Source organism: Euphorbia lathyris, chromosome 4, assembly GCF_963576675.1.
Source record: "Euphorbia lathyris chromosome 4, ddEupLath1.1, whole genome shotgun sequence".
In the NCBI taxonomy this organism is placed as follows: Eukaryota; Viridiplantae; Streptophyta; class Magnoliopsida; order Malpighiales; family Euphorbiaceae; genus Euphorbia; species Euphorbia lathyris.
Genome location: NC_088913.1, coordinates 82,408,870 through 82,427,479, shown reverse-complemented (window position 1 = coordinate 82,427,479; position 18,610 = coordinate 82,408,870). Strand labels below are relative to the sequence as shown.

Here is an 18,610-nt window from a genome sequence, read left to right as displayed (position 1 = left end):
GTTTAGAACTTGAACTTAAAATCATCCTTAAATAATGCACTGACCACTCAGAATATCAAACGCTTGACATTCTAAATACTGAGTGATTAATCCGTTAGCATAAATTCCAAGCACGCGTATAACCTAGGATGACGTATTCGCCGTAATGTGTCATAAATGCCAGGATCCCTGTCGGTACATGATCCCAATGCAACTGACATATGGATTTGGTTAAGATCCACACCGTTCAACTCGTCTATAAATCATGGGCATTTCCCCATCTTTTACTCCTTACGCTCAACAAATCCTTAAGGCTACGAAATCACCCAAATTTCTCTCTCTCAAATACCTCTATTCTCTCCATCTTAGAAGCATGACTAAGCTATCCTTCAACGTCTCCGGTGCCGGCCAAAATAAGTCCAGCTCCGATGAACCTTCACGAAACCCTTCCACCTCTAGCAAGGGTAAAACTGATCAAAACTCTGAAAAAGAGAAAGCTGTGAAAATACGAACCTACTCCAAAGTCTTCGAAAGTGTTCTCGAATGGAAAGTTGAGCCCTCCAGATGGGTTTCTAAGCACTTCGTCCAACATGAACAATCGTTTGCCGAATGGATTGCAAAGAACGAATGGACTGGGCTGTTCTCCATCAGAGATGAAACGTATCTTGACCTGGTAAGGGAGTTTTACCACAATCTCATGGTTGCCAATGACTCCCCTGACTATCTAAGCACTAAAGTAAAAGGAAAGACGATCTTCATCAACCCTCTGTACATAGGAAATCTCCTCTAACTTAAAACTGAGGGAGTGAGGCTGAGGAAGTCTGGAGATCAGGACAAGACCGACTACGTCCATACTTTCTGCAAACCTGAGGGTCACTCAGGCGAGATCTCAGCATCTTCAATGGGACAGCACCAAAAGATGGCTCACTACCTGCTGAGCTACTTCATTTACCCTAAGATAAACTGCACGACCTCAGCAACGAACTTTGAACAGTGCTTCATATGGCACATGCTGACGTACACCCCCATCAACATGCCGGTCTTCCTAGTTGCTGGGTTCCTACGCAGCACGGGTACAATGAGGTTGGGATCAATCATTACCAGGATCCTCATCGACCACAAGATTGACCTTGAAGGTGAGGAATCTTTTAGAGGAACCGAAATCACAGCTGCCTCGCTGAAGGCACTGAAATATGGGCAGCCTTTGAAGAAAGGAAAAGCTGATGCTGCTGCTGGCCAAGCTGATCAGACTGAGGAGACTATAGCTGAGCCTAAGAAAGGGCGAAGAACTAAGGCCCCAGCTTCTCGCAAGAGAAAATCTGCTGAGACACCTAATGTTGTGTCTCCAGCAAAGAGGCAGAGGTCAGCTGGAAAGTCAGCTGAGAAGAGAAGCAGGCAAGATGAGCCTAACACTGAGACAGCTGCTGAGCTCCCTCAGAAGAAGCAGAAGTCTTCAACACTGGCCCCTCTCGACGTCATACCGACGGATTTTATTGTACCGGGTGACTCTCACTTCACTCAATGTCAAGGCACTGATGCTGAGGGAACTGAGGTCCAGTTAGATGACCACTTCATCTCCCAAGTTGAGGAAGAACTTGATGGAGATAATACTGAGGAAGAAGAAGAAGATGATGAAACCAGCGGTCAGAATGACGCTGAGGAGTCTGAAGAATATGCCAGCGAAATTGAAGCTGAGGACGCTGACCCTGGGTTAGTAGGTGGAGCTGTGCAGACTGACACTGAGTTGGCTGCGGGAGTTGAATAAGTTGAAGAGCAAGCTGACCAGCTTCAGACTGAGCAAAAGGAACCTTCTCCTACTTACTCAATAGAACCTGCTCATCATACCACTCCACCACGTAGAAGGCGAAAACTGGTTAAGGCCAGTGAGGTAATAGTCAGTGACCCTCCTGTGCAACCACCATCCATTCCTGAACTTGTCCTCTCCAAGACAACAAAGGATCCTTCTACTGTCCAATTAAAATTTTTCAAACGGCCCTCAACTTCCTCTACTACAACGCCGTTGGAAAAACAAGCCTCTGTTTCTTCTCAACAGGAACATGCCGAGCATAACACTTCAACCACTTCTACAAGTCAGATTGAACCAAGCACTGCCCATGCTGTTTCCTCAAGCATAATGCTGACTCCTCATCCCTCTGCCGTCAGCACAGACAGTGTTCGGGTTATGACTTCCATCATCAACAACCTCTCTACTGATCAATCAAACTTACCTCCAACTCAAGTGCAGATTGAGCCAACTCATCCTGTCACTGACCAGGGTACTCCTCTCACACCCTTCTCTTCTGGTCATACGGATGTACATAGGGATGCCACTGAGTCCGGCAAGAAGCTCATCGACTCAGTGCAAGCTCTCATCCAAGATCTTCAACAGTCTGCTTCACCTGCTGCTGGATCCTCATTCCCAGAGACAACTCAGCTCTCCCAAGTCACTCTACTTCTCAACGAAGTCAAGGGACTCAAGGACCTGCTGAATGTCGTCTTATCATTTCAAGCCCAGCAAGCAAAGCAAGACTCACTTGCCAAGTTGGCAGAGATTCAACTGTCCACAATTCAACATCTGAACTCGCTACATCAGCAAGTCCAGAGGTTATCTGCTGTGAACACTAACTACGCCACTTCCTCAGAACTGAAGATGCTTTTTGCTCAGCTGCATACTGAGCAACTCAAGACAAATGAGCAAATGGTGTCCTATAGTCAGTGCTCAGTTGAGCAAATCAGTGAGGTTGTCAGGCTACTTAACCTGAACAAGCAAGAAATGGATACTGACGCGTTGAAACAGAATGAATTACTGTCCCTCGCACAACAATCCTTCAACCATATCCGTCATAATAATATTCAACGACATCACTATGACTCAGCCCTTCTGAAGACATTCCACCAAGTCTTCGCTGGCCTCTCTGAAGCTCTCATCTGGCAAGCCAAAGCTCAAGCCTTCAGTGTAAATATGCTCAGTGCTGCTGATCTTCATATACCAGTAGAAGTCTCAGCTGATGGGGTTGCCATTTTTGATGGCGTCAATGAAAGTGCTGACAAACTCAAAGAGCTTTCACAAGAACTGACTCGCGCTGTCTTAACCGATGCGTTTAAGCTCCCTGAAGTTGACAAAACGGGGGAGAAAGCGCAAGCTGCTAGAGCTCAGCATGAGCAACGTCAGTACAAGAGAAGTTAGTCACAGGGCAAGAAAAAGAAATAGTTAGGCTAGATCTTAATTTTTGTAACATGTGCTATATGTGCTAATTTATTTCTTTTGCTGTGCAACTGCTGACTTCTATCAATATATCATACTTCCTTTTCTTATCCAATACTGAGTTATGATATATGCTATTAAATACTGAGTTATTATGTATCTTCGTTTATATCAGCTATGCTTAACACTTATAATATTTATTGACTAAATGATATGCTGATAACATGTTTGACATCATACTATGATCTTATGAAACATTCTGATAAAGAACTCATTGAACAATAATTTTCTCAGCGCGCTCTGTCACTATACATTACTTCCGCTGAATACTGAGTAAAATAGAATATGACCCATAAGCTGACCTATACCTGAAATCTGATCTTAGACTTATTCAGTTAAACCTTAGAATGTTTAGAATAAAACTAAGTCAGTAGTTCAGTCCTTACGGGGGAGTTCACTTAATTAAAAAGGTCAACTATCATGGGGGAGCTCATACTGAGTTCCTTGCTGAACAGTTTTGCCAACATCAAAATGGGGGAGTTTGTTGAAACACATTTCCACATAATTTTGATTTGAAAAAATTGTTTAAGTATAAATTAGAATACATATTCTAAACACACTAAGTTTAAATGTGTTGATTTATTCTACTAATGTGTTTGTTCAATGTTGAGTATAAATGTTATAAGTCATAAGGATTGGAAGGCCCAAGCCCAATACGGAAGCCAAGGCCCAAGTCAAACAACTCAGTACACTCGGCCCGCGTATGTCAAGACGTTGTCGTTTTGGACAAAAACGCAACTCAGCAAACGGAAGGATCTAGAAGACCTTCAGGAACAACTTCACAATGAAGCTGCTGAGTAGTCTCGACAAAGCGTACAAGACAGCAGACCGGCAAAGGAAAACTTCCAGACAAAGTGTTTCCTCTTTTAGCAAAGTTCAGACGACACAGTATGCTGTCCAGTTGACTTTACTATAAAAGAAGAGACCAACTGCTGTGCTGACCGAGGACAGAAGATACACGATTATGATTGGCCAAGAGCTCTGTGCAAGTCAGGATGACAACGACACATAGCCGTTTCCCTCCAACGGTTATTTCGAAATTCGAAATGACCGAATGGCCAGACGTCTCTATAAATAGTGCCATCACAAGCTTCACAAAATATAGAACTTGATCAAGCCATTACGCTGTCCAAATCTCTACAAGTTCTACAAGCAAGAAGCAAAGCAAAATTCTTACACTACATTTTCATATCTGTGTAAAAGTCTAGAGTGATTGTTTTTCAATCATATAAGGTGTTCTAGCAATTGTTGTTTAGGACAAAATCTTTATCATTTCTAGAAGTAGAAAGGAGAGGCTGAGTACTCGGTTTTAAGTAATCAGCGGAGAGATTAGGATTGAGTAGAAGTATAGAGGAAGGTACTCTTGTCATACTCAATTGCTGATATTATAAAAGGTTTGAGGCTCTACCTTTAAAGAGCTCAGTAGAGGATTTGAAATCTCGGAAGTGTTCCGGGGACAGGACGTAGGCTTAGAAGAAGCCGAACCTGGATAAATCTGCTGAGTGAAGTATTTCTAAACCTTAACTCCTTATTTACACTGCTTGCTTAAAACAAACTAAAACTGACCAAGTAAAAGAGGTCAAGCTGAGTTGTGCGCTACCAACGAGAAGGTTCAGGAATAGACTCTAAGTGCTATTTCCTGACCTAAGCAACGAAGCTGTCCTAGTCACTAGTTGACTAAGCCAGTGTCTTGCTGAGTGCTAAGCGCCGCTGTTAGATAAACTTTTCTTAAAGAAAAGAAATCTGCCCAAATTATTTTAAAAAAAAGGTAAAATAGTTCCTAAGCCCCCCTTGGAACTATATTTGCAACCTTACAAGGGACCAACAGGTATCCCATTCAAAAAGAAAAAATTGAAGAACGGCGGTGATGGAATCCACCGAAGAAAGTTGAAGAACTGCCTATGGAGATAGAAACGTGTCTGGGTGAAAAAGATGGTTGTGATAGTGAATTACTATACCCAGCCATGAATTCTCACCCCTAGCCCCGTGAAAAGACCGAACTACCCTTTACCCAAAATTTGAAAAAACACAAAACCTCTCAAACACCCTAGACACTCTTTGATCAAATCCTGACTACTTTGTGAACCAAAACATGGACCGTAACAACAACCGTAAAGGGAAAGCGAAAATGATAAGATTTACCGTTTTTGTTTTTTGATTCAAGCTTAAAAATGGAATCTGTGGGCGGGCGATTTTTCAAAAACGCCGGAATCGCAGTCGGGCATATGAACATCACACCCGGTCTACGGTTCCGGTATATGAATATCACACCCGACCTGTGGTTCGAGCGTGATAGCCTCATGCCCGCACCATAGGTCGGACGTGATATTCATACACCGGAACCATAGGTCGGGCGTGATGTTCATACGCCCGACCTATGGTTCGGGCGTGATGTTCATACGTCCGAGGGGTTTTTGAATTTTTGTTTTTAAAAAAAATTATATTTACATTTTAATTTAATTGTTAAATGTTTAGATTAATTTGGGGTTTAATTTATATGTGAAATTTTCATATTAATTTGATTATAATTTATACGTTAATTTTTTAGATTAATTTTGTAGATTTTTAGTTAAATTTTTGTAATTTTTCGTTTGTTTAATTTAGTTTAACTAAATCTTTATTTTGTTAAATTTTTATTTTGTTAATTCAGGTATTTACGGGTTTAATTCAATAGCGGACTAATTTTTTTACGGGTTTAATTCAACAGTTGACTAATTTTGCCCTCCCGACACGCGGACGTGTGGTTATCACGCCTCACCGTGAGGTCGTACGTGTGGCTATCACGCCTCACCGTGTGGTCGGACGTGATAGTCCCACGTCTCACCTTGTGGTCGGGTGTGTAGCTATCACGCCCGACCACACGGTGAGGCGTGATAGCCACATGCCCGCGTGTCGGGAGAGCAAAAAAAATAGCATTTTCCCACCCTTAATCCATGAAAGGGCATTTTCGTCCTTTCACGGAGCTAGGGGTGGGAATTTGAGGCTAGTATAACAACATCCTTTTGATATTGGGGTAAATAAATAGTTATTGATTTTTAACTAATGCTATTAACACTATCTTTAACTAATGCTATTAACATTATCTTTAACGACCTGAAAATGAAAATTTTCAAGAATTAAAGTTGTTCAATGTCATATTTCTATGGAACTACATTTTCGATTTTAGAAAATCATCTTTTTTGGAACTTTATCTCTCTAAATATTAACTTTCTCTCTCTTTACTAAACATCGTCTAAATAATCTCAAAATAAAAAAGTTGAAGAATTAAAGTTGCTTAAAATATTAGTAGTTCTTAAAATATGTCATTTTTGAAATTGTTAAGGGTGATTTAATAGTATCAATCGAAAAAGTCCTTATTTTGCTAAAGTTGAAAACCTCAGTTCTCGTTTCGATAAAAAGTAAACCATAATCTTTTATCTGAAAATTAGTGAAACCATATTTACTTTTCTTTTTAGTTCATGATATGTAAATGAATGGACACTTGTCTACATTTAACAATTCCAAACTTAATTTCCTCTTAATATCTTCTAAAGAACATAATGCTAATCTTGTATTAAAAAAATTATCCAAAAAATGTATTGAAAAATGAATTAATCCTAATTATCTTATAAAAGTCAACTAAATCTTTTCTTGCCTCATTTCCACCTATCTTGATCCCTTAACACTTTCCTCCCCCTTCTCCTCTTTCTCCTCCGCGTCTCCGCCTTCTTCTCCCCCCTTCTCCTCCGCCACAGCAACTCCATTCCCCGATAGACACAAAGTCAACGATGTATCTGGCTCCCTACCGGTAAAACTATAATCCGTCCCTACATCCAAACACATTGACCTCGCTCTCGAGTATACATCAAGACTCATCTGCCTCACCCCGGAGTTCGACTCCGACGAAACATCAAGACTCATTCGCTTCAACTCAGCCGTGCGTTTTCTCCCTAAAGTCGAATTCCAACGGTTTTTAATCGCATTACCCGTCCGGCCAGGCAAGAGTTGAGCAATGGTAGCCCATTTACTACCGTGAGTAGCGTGAGCTTTAACAATGATATCATCCTCCTTCTCTGTAAAAGGTTGGTGGTTTATGTCCGGCGAGAAATGATTGCACCACCGGTACCAACAAGAATTCTCTGATCGGCCAGGAATTTTCTTGCTTATCGAATTCCAATTTCTTGGACCGTTTATCTTAACTAGCCTGATTAAAGCATTATCTTCTTCAAGACTCCAACGGCCTTTGATTCGATGTCCGTCAGAAGCCATGAATTTGAAAAGTGAGAAGAAATTGGGGGAAACTTTGAATTGAAGAGGAAGAAGAAGGCGCGATTGGTTATTTTATATATATATATTTGGTTTTTGTTTGTGTTCTTAGGATAGGGAGTTATAAACTGATAACGGACTGACTTATTTTATTTTTGGGTAATTAATTTATTAGTCCCAAAACAAATTGTTTAATCACTGTATTTTCAAAAACACATGATAAGATCTCTAATTTTTTTTTCAATGAACTGTTTAGTCCTTCTGTTTGTTTGTTAGATTTTTTACCGTTTATGACTTCAGAAATGACTAAATTACCTTTATTATTTACCTTCAAACTTCAAAAGAGGAAATCCAATTTAGAAAAAGAAGCTATTTGTATGGAGAACAAAAAAAAAAATAGACCCAATGCTTACAAATTTGAACGATTAAGAAGAAAATCAAGAAGAAGAACACTCAAAGTTGATTTCAGATGCATGAGAATTTATAGGAAAGGAAAATAAAGGAAAAGAAGAACGCAAATCCAAATTGACTAACAGAATCTTCATTAGAGTCTAACGGCATGGACTAAACAGTTCACCGAGAAAAACGTTAGAGACTTTATCGTGTGTTTTTAAAAATACAGGGACTAAACAGTGTTTTTTGTCAAAATATATGGACTAATAAATTAATTACCTTTATTTTTTGTTTATTTATTATTATAAATTTAAGGAATTAAATAACAATTTGTCACTAACTCAACATTTTCAAATAAATAGTTGACTTGTATGTTTAATAGTATCTTCTTTTGGTTCAGTTAGTAAATGAATCGAATTGAACCACTACTAAATACGAATTTCAAGTTTTATATATTTTTTGATGCAATGTTATTAAGACCAGAACTTACCAGTAGGTCGAATCGGAAACCAGTCACGAATCCGGTCTGAGGTGGTTTGATTTGTTAAATTTTTAATAAATTGGACAGATTCGGGGTTGAAACGGATATCAGCCAAGGGGTTGCCTTCCAAATATAGAAGACGCTTGTTCTAGATTGCCTGAAACATGCAAGATAGATAAACGTAAAAATAGTTATAGAAATAGAAGATGCGAGGCTTTGAGGGAAGTCGTCAGCCATCTTCCCACGCACAATTTTCTCAAATTTGAAAAGAGAACACTTAGATATGGCCATGGAAAACAAAAGAAACCAAAGCACAGCCAGATCTGGAAACAGAATTAGAAAACATTTTAAAACAAGTTGAGAAACCACTTTTCTAAACTTCAAAAACCACTTTAAAACCCTTGAATAATCTTTCGTGTTTATAAATGACTTTGAGTCTGTTTGGTACGTTATAATGCAATGTAATGTAATCAAACGCGTAATGTAATATGATGGAATAATGATTTCATTACTATGTTTGCTTGATAAATTTTAATAAAATTGATAAAGCGCATTTATCATTACATTATGTATGTTTATTTAATTAATTGTGTTTTTCTCGTTTTTTCTTTCGTTTTTCATTTTTTCCGTTTTTTTTCGTGTTTTTTCGTTTTATCTGTTGTTCTCCTCGTTTTTGCTTCAATTTTTTTCGTGTTTTCATGTTTTTTTCCCTTTTTGGATTTTCATATTTTTTCGTTTTTTGTAATTTTTCTCGTTTTCAGTTTTTCACGTTTTTCTCTTTTTCGCATTTTTTCGATTTTTATGTTTTCATGTTGTTTTTCTATTTTGCCATTAATAATAAAAAAATACAAAGTTTAATAGGAATAGGAATTCATACCTATTTTATTCGTAATGACCATTATATAGATTTGCAAAGAAAAATTAACTGATGTATTCGTGATTCCATTACGACAAAAATAACATGACTATCCATAATATTGCTGATAGTGTTTTCTCTTTCTCAAAACGCACTCAAGAACCTTTTCGGTCATTTTCTCTTTTTTTTTAGTGTTTTTCTCTCTTTCTTGCGGATCTCCATAATATTGAGAAAGTAATGATATTTATCGATAATCTATCTTAAAAATGCAAGGTGTATGTTTGCAATGGAAATCTTTGATCCATAAGGAAGATGTGTGCTTCCAGGCTTACGTAACTATTTCCTTATTTTGCAAATTATTAGCCACGTGTCCTTGAAAGCATCCGCTCTTTTGGAAGAATGTCTATCGAGGCTCACAAGATTAAAAGGTATGCTCATTCGAAAGGAAGGCGCACTCCCAAAAACTATACCTTTTTAGGCTATTTAGAAGTTTCAAGTTTTCCTTCTTTGGTAACATGTCTATGGTTCTTCCTTATTAACTTCAAAATTTGTGCTCACAGTTACCCTTAATGTATCCTGAAATGGTTTTTTTAACAAACTAAAATAAAAGATAAGGAAATTGTACATATTGTTGGATGGTTGTAGCAGCTGAATGGTTCATTGTGGTCATTCAAGCTTCGAAGTGTATGATTGAGTATCGCTCTATGTTGAAGTTAGAAACATGTATTTTTTAGATCTTGATGGTATTAATAGCCAAATAGACTAAAATTTCACCATTTCTAACATTAAAAGTATATCTACATTTTTCCAAACATGTTCGGATCAAATTCAGTCATTTTACTTTTCATTTCTCTAAAGATATTCAAATTATGACACAAACTGAAAAATGGATAGATTAGATGATGAATTCATCTATAGAAAAGAATAAAGATAAATTGCATCCATTATCTGTCTTTGGCAGAGTGTCGATTGGAATTGAGAAAATTCTATCCCATTTTCAATAAATTTTAAGTGGCTGAATAATTCCAGTTATCAAACGCATTTAATATAAATAAGTGATTTTTGTATGTTTCCAAACACGGCTTTAGTAATTAATGAACCCGTAAACATTTTGGGGATCCATGGATAAAAAATATGTAAAAAAATTATAGTTTGAATATTTACATTGCAGATTCCGAAATAAATATCAAAACGGCTATAAATCATGAATATATTGTAATTACAAACAAAAAGTTCAAATTTAGTCTCGGAAATTTTCGTCGATAATTATAATTTTTCTTTAACTTTTCCTACTCAGAGTTTAATGGACTGTTCCTATTAGTAATGCTAAGAGCAAGTCTACTGGTTGTTACCAACATGTTACTTCTTTGAATTTAAAGTACCCAGCCACTAGACTGGTTGTTACTTTATTGTTACAAAAATTAGTAAGTTGCTTTCTGTGGTAACAAAGAAAAGTGACGCACTAAAATTGAAATAAAACATTGGAAAAGAGAGAGTAAGAGACACGCAGGGCAATATCTCCTCCTCATAGCAAGTGTGATACACGAAGGCATGTCAAATGCCTTACATATTATTAAAAGTGGCAGACACAATGTCTGCCAACTCTTCCAACAATATATTAAATGTTTTATTTATTAGGTTTTTATGTTTTTGAGACTCATGACTAGACCTCGGCATGGGCCGGGCTGGGCCGGGTTCGGGCCTGTCGGGTTTGTGATCAAATCTGACAAGCCCAAGCCCAGCCCAAGCCCACACTAATATAGTCGGGCTCGGACTCGGGCGGGTTTGAGCCTAACAAAGGATTTCCAAGCCCGCCCGCCCAAGCCCATATATATTAAAAAAATCAATTAAACCCCTTACCATAAAGAATCCCAAACTCTGAAGATGATAATTGAAAGATCAATAAAACCAAAGTTAAAAGGTTCCTGGACCCAATTTGAAATTTCTGAGTTATTTGTAGATTTTACAAGCCTAAAACCAAAAACGGAACCAAAATCGTTTCAATCTCTAACAAAACTCAAGTGATGCATTATAGCAAAGTCATCAATATATATGAGATATTTAATTTAAATAGTTAAATTTATAAATATTTATATAACGGGCCGGGCCGGGCCAGACCCGCTGGGTATTTACATAGTCCAGGCCCGCCCATTTACTAGACGGGCTTAATCAGACTTGGGCCGGGCCGGGCTTAACACTGATTTTATGTGTCTAGGCCCGGCTAAATGGGCCTGGGCTCAGACCGGACGGGCGGACTCATCGGCCCATGGCGAGATCTACTCATGACTATAATGGTTAGTTAGTCTAAGTTGTTACTTATGCCAGGTGTCATCAAGTTAGGTGTCATCAAGTTGTAACAATACTTTGTTACAACTACTAGACTTGCTCTAATAACTTGACTCAACTCCAACACTATAACACATAATAAATTCGAATAATTTTAAAAATACATTTAACGTTTACCGTCGGAGATAATTTTACCCTTAAAATGCAATTTTACTATTAATGTTGGCAATCAAAAACAATAATTTTAATTTTAATATTATCAAATTGGATCAATTTTAATTGATCAAACTGTATTGTCAGGCAGTCATAAATCTTGTTCGTATACTTATATTATCTTGATCCCTTAATTCATCCAAATAGCTCCTAACTTCAGCAGCTACCATCTTTTGCATAAAACTCAACAAACACTTTTCTTCCCCCCTCTCCTCTTCCTCCTCGGTGTCTCCGCCTTCTTCTCCTCCCTTCTCCACCACACCAGCTCCCGGAACCAACCCATCCCCCGGTGGACACAAAGTCAACGATGTCTCAGGCTCCCTACCGAAAAAACTATAATCCCTCCCTACATCCAAACACATCCTCTTCGCTACCGAGTCAGACCCCGACTCCGACGAAACATCAAGGCTCATCCGCTTCACCTCCGAGTTCGACTCGGACGACGCAGACGAAAACTCAGCAGTGCGTTTTCTCCGTAGAGTCGAATTCCAATGATTTTTAATCGCATTATCCGTCCGGCCAGGCAAGAGTCGAGCAATGGTAGCCCATCTATTACCGTGAGTAGCGTGAGCTTGAGCAATGATAGAATCCTCCGTCGGAGTAAAAGGTTGGTGGTGAACCTCCGGTGAGAGCTGATTGCACCAGCGTAACCGGCAAGATTTCCCTGATCGGCCAGGAATTCCGGTGCTTATCAAAGTCCAATTTCGTGGACCGTGTAGCTCAACTAGTCTGATTAAAGTATCGTCTTCTTGAGGACTCCAAGAGCCTTTGATTCGATGTCCGCTAGAAGCCATGGATTTGAGAAATGAGAAGAAATTTGGGGAATTTGGATTTTATAAGAAAAACGGTTTGAATTGAAGAGGAAGAAGAAGGGGTTGTTAGTGTGAACTGTAAAACCGCAACGATTATATAACGACTCTGGTCTGATGGTTAAAGGCGCGTTTGGTTATTTTATATATATTTGATTTCTGTTTGGGTTGATGGGGGAAGGAAAAGGCAAAAAGCATCCTGAGGCCCCTGGTCTTTGATTGTTTGGTGCATTAAGCCTTTGATCTTTTATTTAGATACATTAAGCTCCTGATCTTTCATCATTTGGTGCATTAAGCCCTCGATCTTTTATTTAGACGCATTGAGCCCTTGATCTTTCATATATGGGTGTATTAGGTCCTTCCGTAAATCAATTAATATATAGGTTTATTAAGGGCATGTTTGGTTAGGTTTATATAACTGTAGCGTTTCGCATTTTCTCTGGACACTGCAACATTTTGGAGTTTTTCACGAAAAACTCTTTTCATGAACAGTTGTTTGTAGTTACTTGTTATTGATAAAATTACCCTTCTTATTTCCACAAAATGTGCTTCAATTCTAACATTATTTTTATTTTTAGAACATAATTATCGAAAAACAAGGTTTTATTGTGTTCAATAAATTTTTTATTTTTATTTAAATTATTTTTATTAATTTGTATATTATATTTTTTATTTTAGAATTTGTTATTTTTAGAACATCATTTGTTGTCACACCAAACATGCCCTTAATAAATCTATATATTAATTGATTTACAGAAGGACCTAATACACCCATATATGAAAGATCAATGGCTCAATGTGTCTAAATGAAAGATCGAGGGTTTAATGCACCAAATGATGAAAGATCATGGGCTTAATGTGTCTAAATAAAAAATCGAGGGCTTAATGCACCAAACAATGAAAGATCAGAGGCCTCAGGATGCTTTTTGCCGAAGGAAAAAGATCAGTTTCTGTTTTGAAGTGGGTGTGGGAGTTATAACTGAGTAACTGATTCACTTATTTTATTTATTTATTTATTATTAAAATTTTAAGGAATTAAATAATAATTTGTCAACATTTTCAAATAAATAGTCTCATCCTTAATTAAGATTGGTTTACATCCTTTCAAAAAAAAAAAAAATAATTGGTTTACACGTTATCAGATTGTAAAATAATTTGATTTGATGAATTGAAAATTCGGTTGGATTAGTGAGTGATTCGAATCGAACCGAACAATGCTAAACATGAAAGTCAAGTTTTATATGTTTTATGAAATTGGTATCAATTTTCGTGGCACGTCCACACGCAATCCACACGTGACAATGTTTTCCCAATCCACATGTGATAATATTAAAATTAACAATATCACTAACCATTGCAACAGCCAAAGAGGCCAAATTTTATAAATGCACTTTCCTAAGACGTTTGGATTAAATTTAGTACTTATCTCCATTAATTTCTCCAAACACATTCAAATTATGATACTCAAAAAGAGAAACAAATAGATTAGATGATGTATTCAACTATGTTCAACTTTAACCTTATCTTTTTATGAGCGTTAAATGTATCGTTGGTCATTGAACTTAGGTAATTGTTTCAAAATGACCAGTCACCTTTGAGTTTTGTCTCAATTAGGTCATTCCGACGATATTAATGATTAAAAGGGATCAGACTCATGACATGAGTGACACATCAGTATGAGTCAATTCAGATATCCGATCGAAACCACAAATGACATTCATTTATACTCCACCAGCCGGCAGCCACGTGTGGATTATTTTTATGAAGAAAAAAAAAACAAAAGTTAGTTTTTTTCTTCATAAAAATAAGCGACATGTGACTGCCACGTGTCGTTTCAGTTAGATATATGAGTTAACTCATGCTCACGTGTCAGTCATGGAATCATTCTGATGCATTTTAACCATTGAAATCGTCGGAGTGATCTAATTGAGACAAAACTCAAACTCAAGTAATTTTATTAAAACAAATTGAAGTTAAATAATCATTTTAAGACAATCATCTATATTTAGTGACCAAAGGTTTTATGGTCTCTAAACTCTAAAATCGATTATAAAAGTTCCTGAATTTGTCATTTCCTCCCACAAAAGCAATTGTAGATAGTTAAAAAAGAGCGGTCTGGTACGCGTCCCCGATTAAGCGAGAGTCCGGAGAGGGATCCCACCACAAGGGTGTACTGGGGCTAGTCTTCCCTGCCAATTTTTTGGCAAGAAGCCGCTCCTAAGACTCGAACCCGTGACCTCTCAGTCACACGACAACAACGTTTACCGTTGCGCTAAGACTCCTCCAATTGTAGATAGTTATTTTGGAAAAAAAAAAAGTCAAACGAACATATACTAGAAAACAACCAAATACGGTAACAACATCAACAAACAGTAAATAATAACCGCCGAATCAAAACATACTCGTACATTTCTTATTGAGAAGGAAGAAAGAAGCGTTGGCGCTTACTTCTAACACGAAAATTAGAAGGCATAGAAGAAGAAGAAATTCTACTCAAAGCTAAATTAAAAGAGTGTTTCACAGCAGAAAGTGAAAGTGCAATAGGTGTAACCTCATTTGAATCTTTAAGAGATAATATTAATATGGTTTTAACTCTTCCTCCAACACTTGCAATATCAGCTCTAACTATGTTTAGTCTCAACCCTTTCACTGCTCTTATCAGCTCCGACAGCACTTCCGGCCGGTCGTCGCAGCAAACCGATGCTCTTATGAACATGTTCTTGTTGTTGTCTGAATTAAGTAAGTCAACTGTTACTTCATCTACTTCTGTTGGAACTGTTATTCCTTTGCTTACTTCTGTTGCTTTTCCTTTTAGTTCTTTTACTTGCTCTATCACACTTCCTAATAGAGCTGCCTTGTCCATCTATTATAAATAAATTATTAATTAGTTACAATCTTTGAAATTCTAAACAATCTCATTTTGAATCATTAAAAAAAAATTATAATATGTTTGCGTTTTCATATTAAAATTGAAAGTTTTAAGTGTTTAATTAGAGAATTGTTGTCTGTCTCTTATACATGAAAAAATAACTTATTCTAAAAGTAAGACAGTAAACATCATCAAACAACAACAACAAACAACTGGTAAACTAAACGGTCTCTAAATAACTAGTGGATCCATAAACAGTTGAGCATGGACAAAAATATGTAAAAGATTACAGTTTGAATATTTACGTTGCAATTTCCAAAATAAATAGAAAACAACTATAAATTATGAATATATTGTAATTATTACTTTCATCGGAAATTTTCATCGATAATTATAACTTTTTTTATTTTTTCCTATTTTAATGGAACTGCTCCTCTTAGTAGTGCCAATAACTTGACTCAACTACAATACTATAACATATAATAAATATTTTTGGTGTTGTCAAAAAAAAATATATTTTTGGTAAGACATTCTCTCCATCCTATTATATAAGTCGTTCTAGAGTGTTTCATAAAAATTTAAAAATACAATTAATATATAGTCAAAATAATAAATTTTAAAAAAATTCTCTCTCATGTAATGGTTGAAAAAATAGTCATTATAATGTCAAAAAATATGTGGATACATTGAAAATCAAGACAAAAATTTAATATATGGATTGAAAAATCAAATTACAATTTTTTAAAAAACTAAAACGACTTATATTTTGATTCACTATTTAAAATTACTTATATAATAGGATGAAATGAGTAATAAATATCGTTACAAATACATATTTCTATTTTCGCTTGAACTATACAAAAATGTCTAATGTCTCCTAAACTATCAATTTGAGACATTTGAGGTTTGAAATATCTAAATTAATGGCATTATTACAACAACTAATTTAGATATAATTTTTAACTTCATCTAAATTAAAATAAAAATAAATATTTTTTTTTCTTAAGATAAAGTGTTTTGGATTTTAGGAGAAGGACAATTTTGGATTTTTCTATTTTTTATTATATTATTTTTAATATTAAAAAAGTAACATTGTAAATAGAAGAGATTGACACATGTTATTATTTTCCAGGTTATCTTAAAAGTGTATAAGACTTTATTTATTTATTTCAATTTTAAATGGAGTTGAAAATTCTGTCTAAATTGATTGTGATGATGTCATTAATTTAAATACTTCAAAATCAAATGTTTCAAAAATTGATAGCTTAGTGAGAGAAGATAAAATCTCCTAAATAACACTCTCCTTAATTAAAACTTACGTTACGCCTTACCCGATCAATGGACCCTATATACCCCTCTTAACATATAGGATTTTAACGCTAACCCTCAAACAACAACAACAATAGATAAAATCCATAGAAACAGCCTTATTAGATGTTAACGAATTAATGGATCATATATACTCCTCCCTTTATTGGAAGGATTTTAATGTTAACCCCTAAATAAAAAGGGATCAAAACCAACCTTATCGGAATTGGAAACAAATCTCCTAAACGAAACAACACTCTACTTAACTCGAACCTTACGTGTTACCAGATTAACGAACCCCATATATCCTCCCTTCAACGTATGTTGTTGGGAGGACTTTAACATTAATCACAGAAAACAAAAAGGGATTATCGAAACGTACCTTATCCGAATCGGGAACGAGTTTCCTAAGAATCCCGAGCTGAGCATTAATCCGGTCCCTGCGGCGCTTCTCGGCTTGGCTATGGCTATTAGAAGCAGAAGCAGTATCTTTATCTTGAAGAGGGAAAGACCAAGAAGAAGGAAGTTGTTGAAGAGGAAGAGACCAATTGCAAGGAGAGAATCCATTAACTCGAGGGGGAAATTGCCAATAATTATTATCTGAGGAGTAAAATTGAATTTCTTCTTGTTCTTGTTCTTCCATATCTACAGAATTGAAGAAAGTTTTGGGGAAAATTTGAGGAAATTAAATACCTGAAATCTAAGGGGGGAACTGTTTACTGCACCAAATAATGTGTGATCTGGTAATGTTGATGTTGATTGGTGTGATGTGTAGCAATCTTTGATTGGTCAAATGAAAATCATCTTTGGCCATATTCACCTGTCAACTCAATATGAATTTTTTCTTACTTTCTTAATTAATTTCACCTAATTAATTACTAACTGATTTAATCAATGTTTTGATTATTACTTAGCCAAGTGGGATAAATTATAGTCATCATTATATATTCTATATCATTGTGTTATAATTTTGTTATATATGATCATATAAAATGTAAAAATATTACTTGTGTCAAGTGGATTGTTTTCTTAAAATGTACTCCATCCGTTTCATATTACATGTCTTTTTAAAAATTCGTATAGAAATTAAGGATATTGGAAAAAAGACATTGTTGCTCCTTATTTATTGATTCCAATATTTATTTATTCTATAATAAGTTCATTATTCTAATTAATTTCTGTAAACCCGCGTTTTATAGCAGAAAAAAAGATGGCTTAACGTGTACTGATCATATAAAATGACATGTTGGGTGCTCTTTTCGTGCTCATATTTGTTTTTTCAGTTCAAAATGAAGAGTTTTAGGTGTTTGGTTAGTGACATTCCTATTTGCCTTTTACACTTGAAAAGCAGTATTATGTGTTTAGTTAGTGACCTCATGTTTGTTTTTTACACCTGAAAAACAGCTTTTTACAACAGCTGAGAATCTCTGCTTTTTGGAAAAGCAACTTTTTCCAACAGCAAACAGCAAACCGTAACAACAAACAGTGGGTAAAACAAACGGGCCCATAATATGAAACAAAAAAGAATCTCTAGAAAGACATGTAATATGAAACAGAGATAGTATTAACGTGTTAAAAATGGACTCATTTTAAAAATATATTGTTTGGGATTTTTTTTTTTTTGATTTGGGAGTTTCTTTTGATTTTGTTTTGAGATTACCAATTAATATTGGAACGGACTTAAAGGTTGGTTTAGTGGTAATGTTTGAAGTTGGATTATTCCAAGTTCAAACATTGGGATAAACAATTGATTTTAACTTTAGTCAATCCTTCTATTTAAAAAAAATGTATTTGCATTCAAAATTCCTCAAATTCATAAAAAAGAAAAAAAATTAAAGAAACTAAAAAAAACTCTTCCTATGGTTTCGTGAATTTGATTTGAGGTAGAGGAATGTGATTTTTATGT

The 18,610-nt window shown here is 36.0% G+C and overlaps 2 protein-coding genes across 2 annotated transcripts; both read right to left on the bottom strand.

The window, feature by feature from the left end:
* Positions 1-11,801: 11,801 nt before the first annotated feature.
* Positions 11,802-12,868, bottom strand: LOC136227272 (transcription factor MYB73-like). The gene has a single exon (XM_066015927.1). The coding sequence runs from the start codon at positions 12,510-12,512 to the stop codon at positions 11,802-11,804; it is 711 nt and encodes a 236-aa protein (XP_065871999.1). The 5' UTR covers positions 12,513-12,868.
* A 1,973-nt stretch (positions 12,869-14,841) lies between these two features.
* Positions 14,842-17,379, bottom strand: LOC136227388 (transcription factor bHLH51). Its single transcript, XM_066016039.1, has 2 exons — positions 17,087-17,379; positions 14,842-15,390 (listed from the first exon to the last, which is right to left on the bottom strand). Exons 1-2 carry the CDS (start codon positions 17,345-17,347, stop codon positions 14,941-14,943), a joined length of 711 nt encoding a protein of 236 aa, XP_065872111.1. The 5' UTR covers positions 17,348-17,379; the 3' UTR covers positions 14,842-14,940.
* Positions 17,380-18,610: the final 1,231 nt, after the last annotated feature.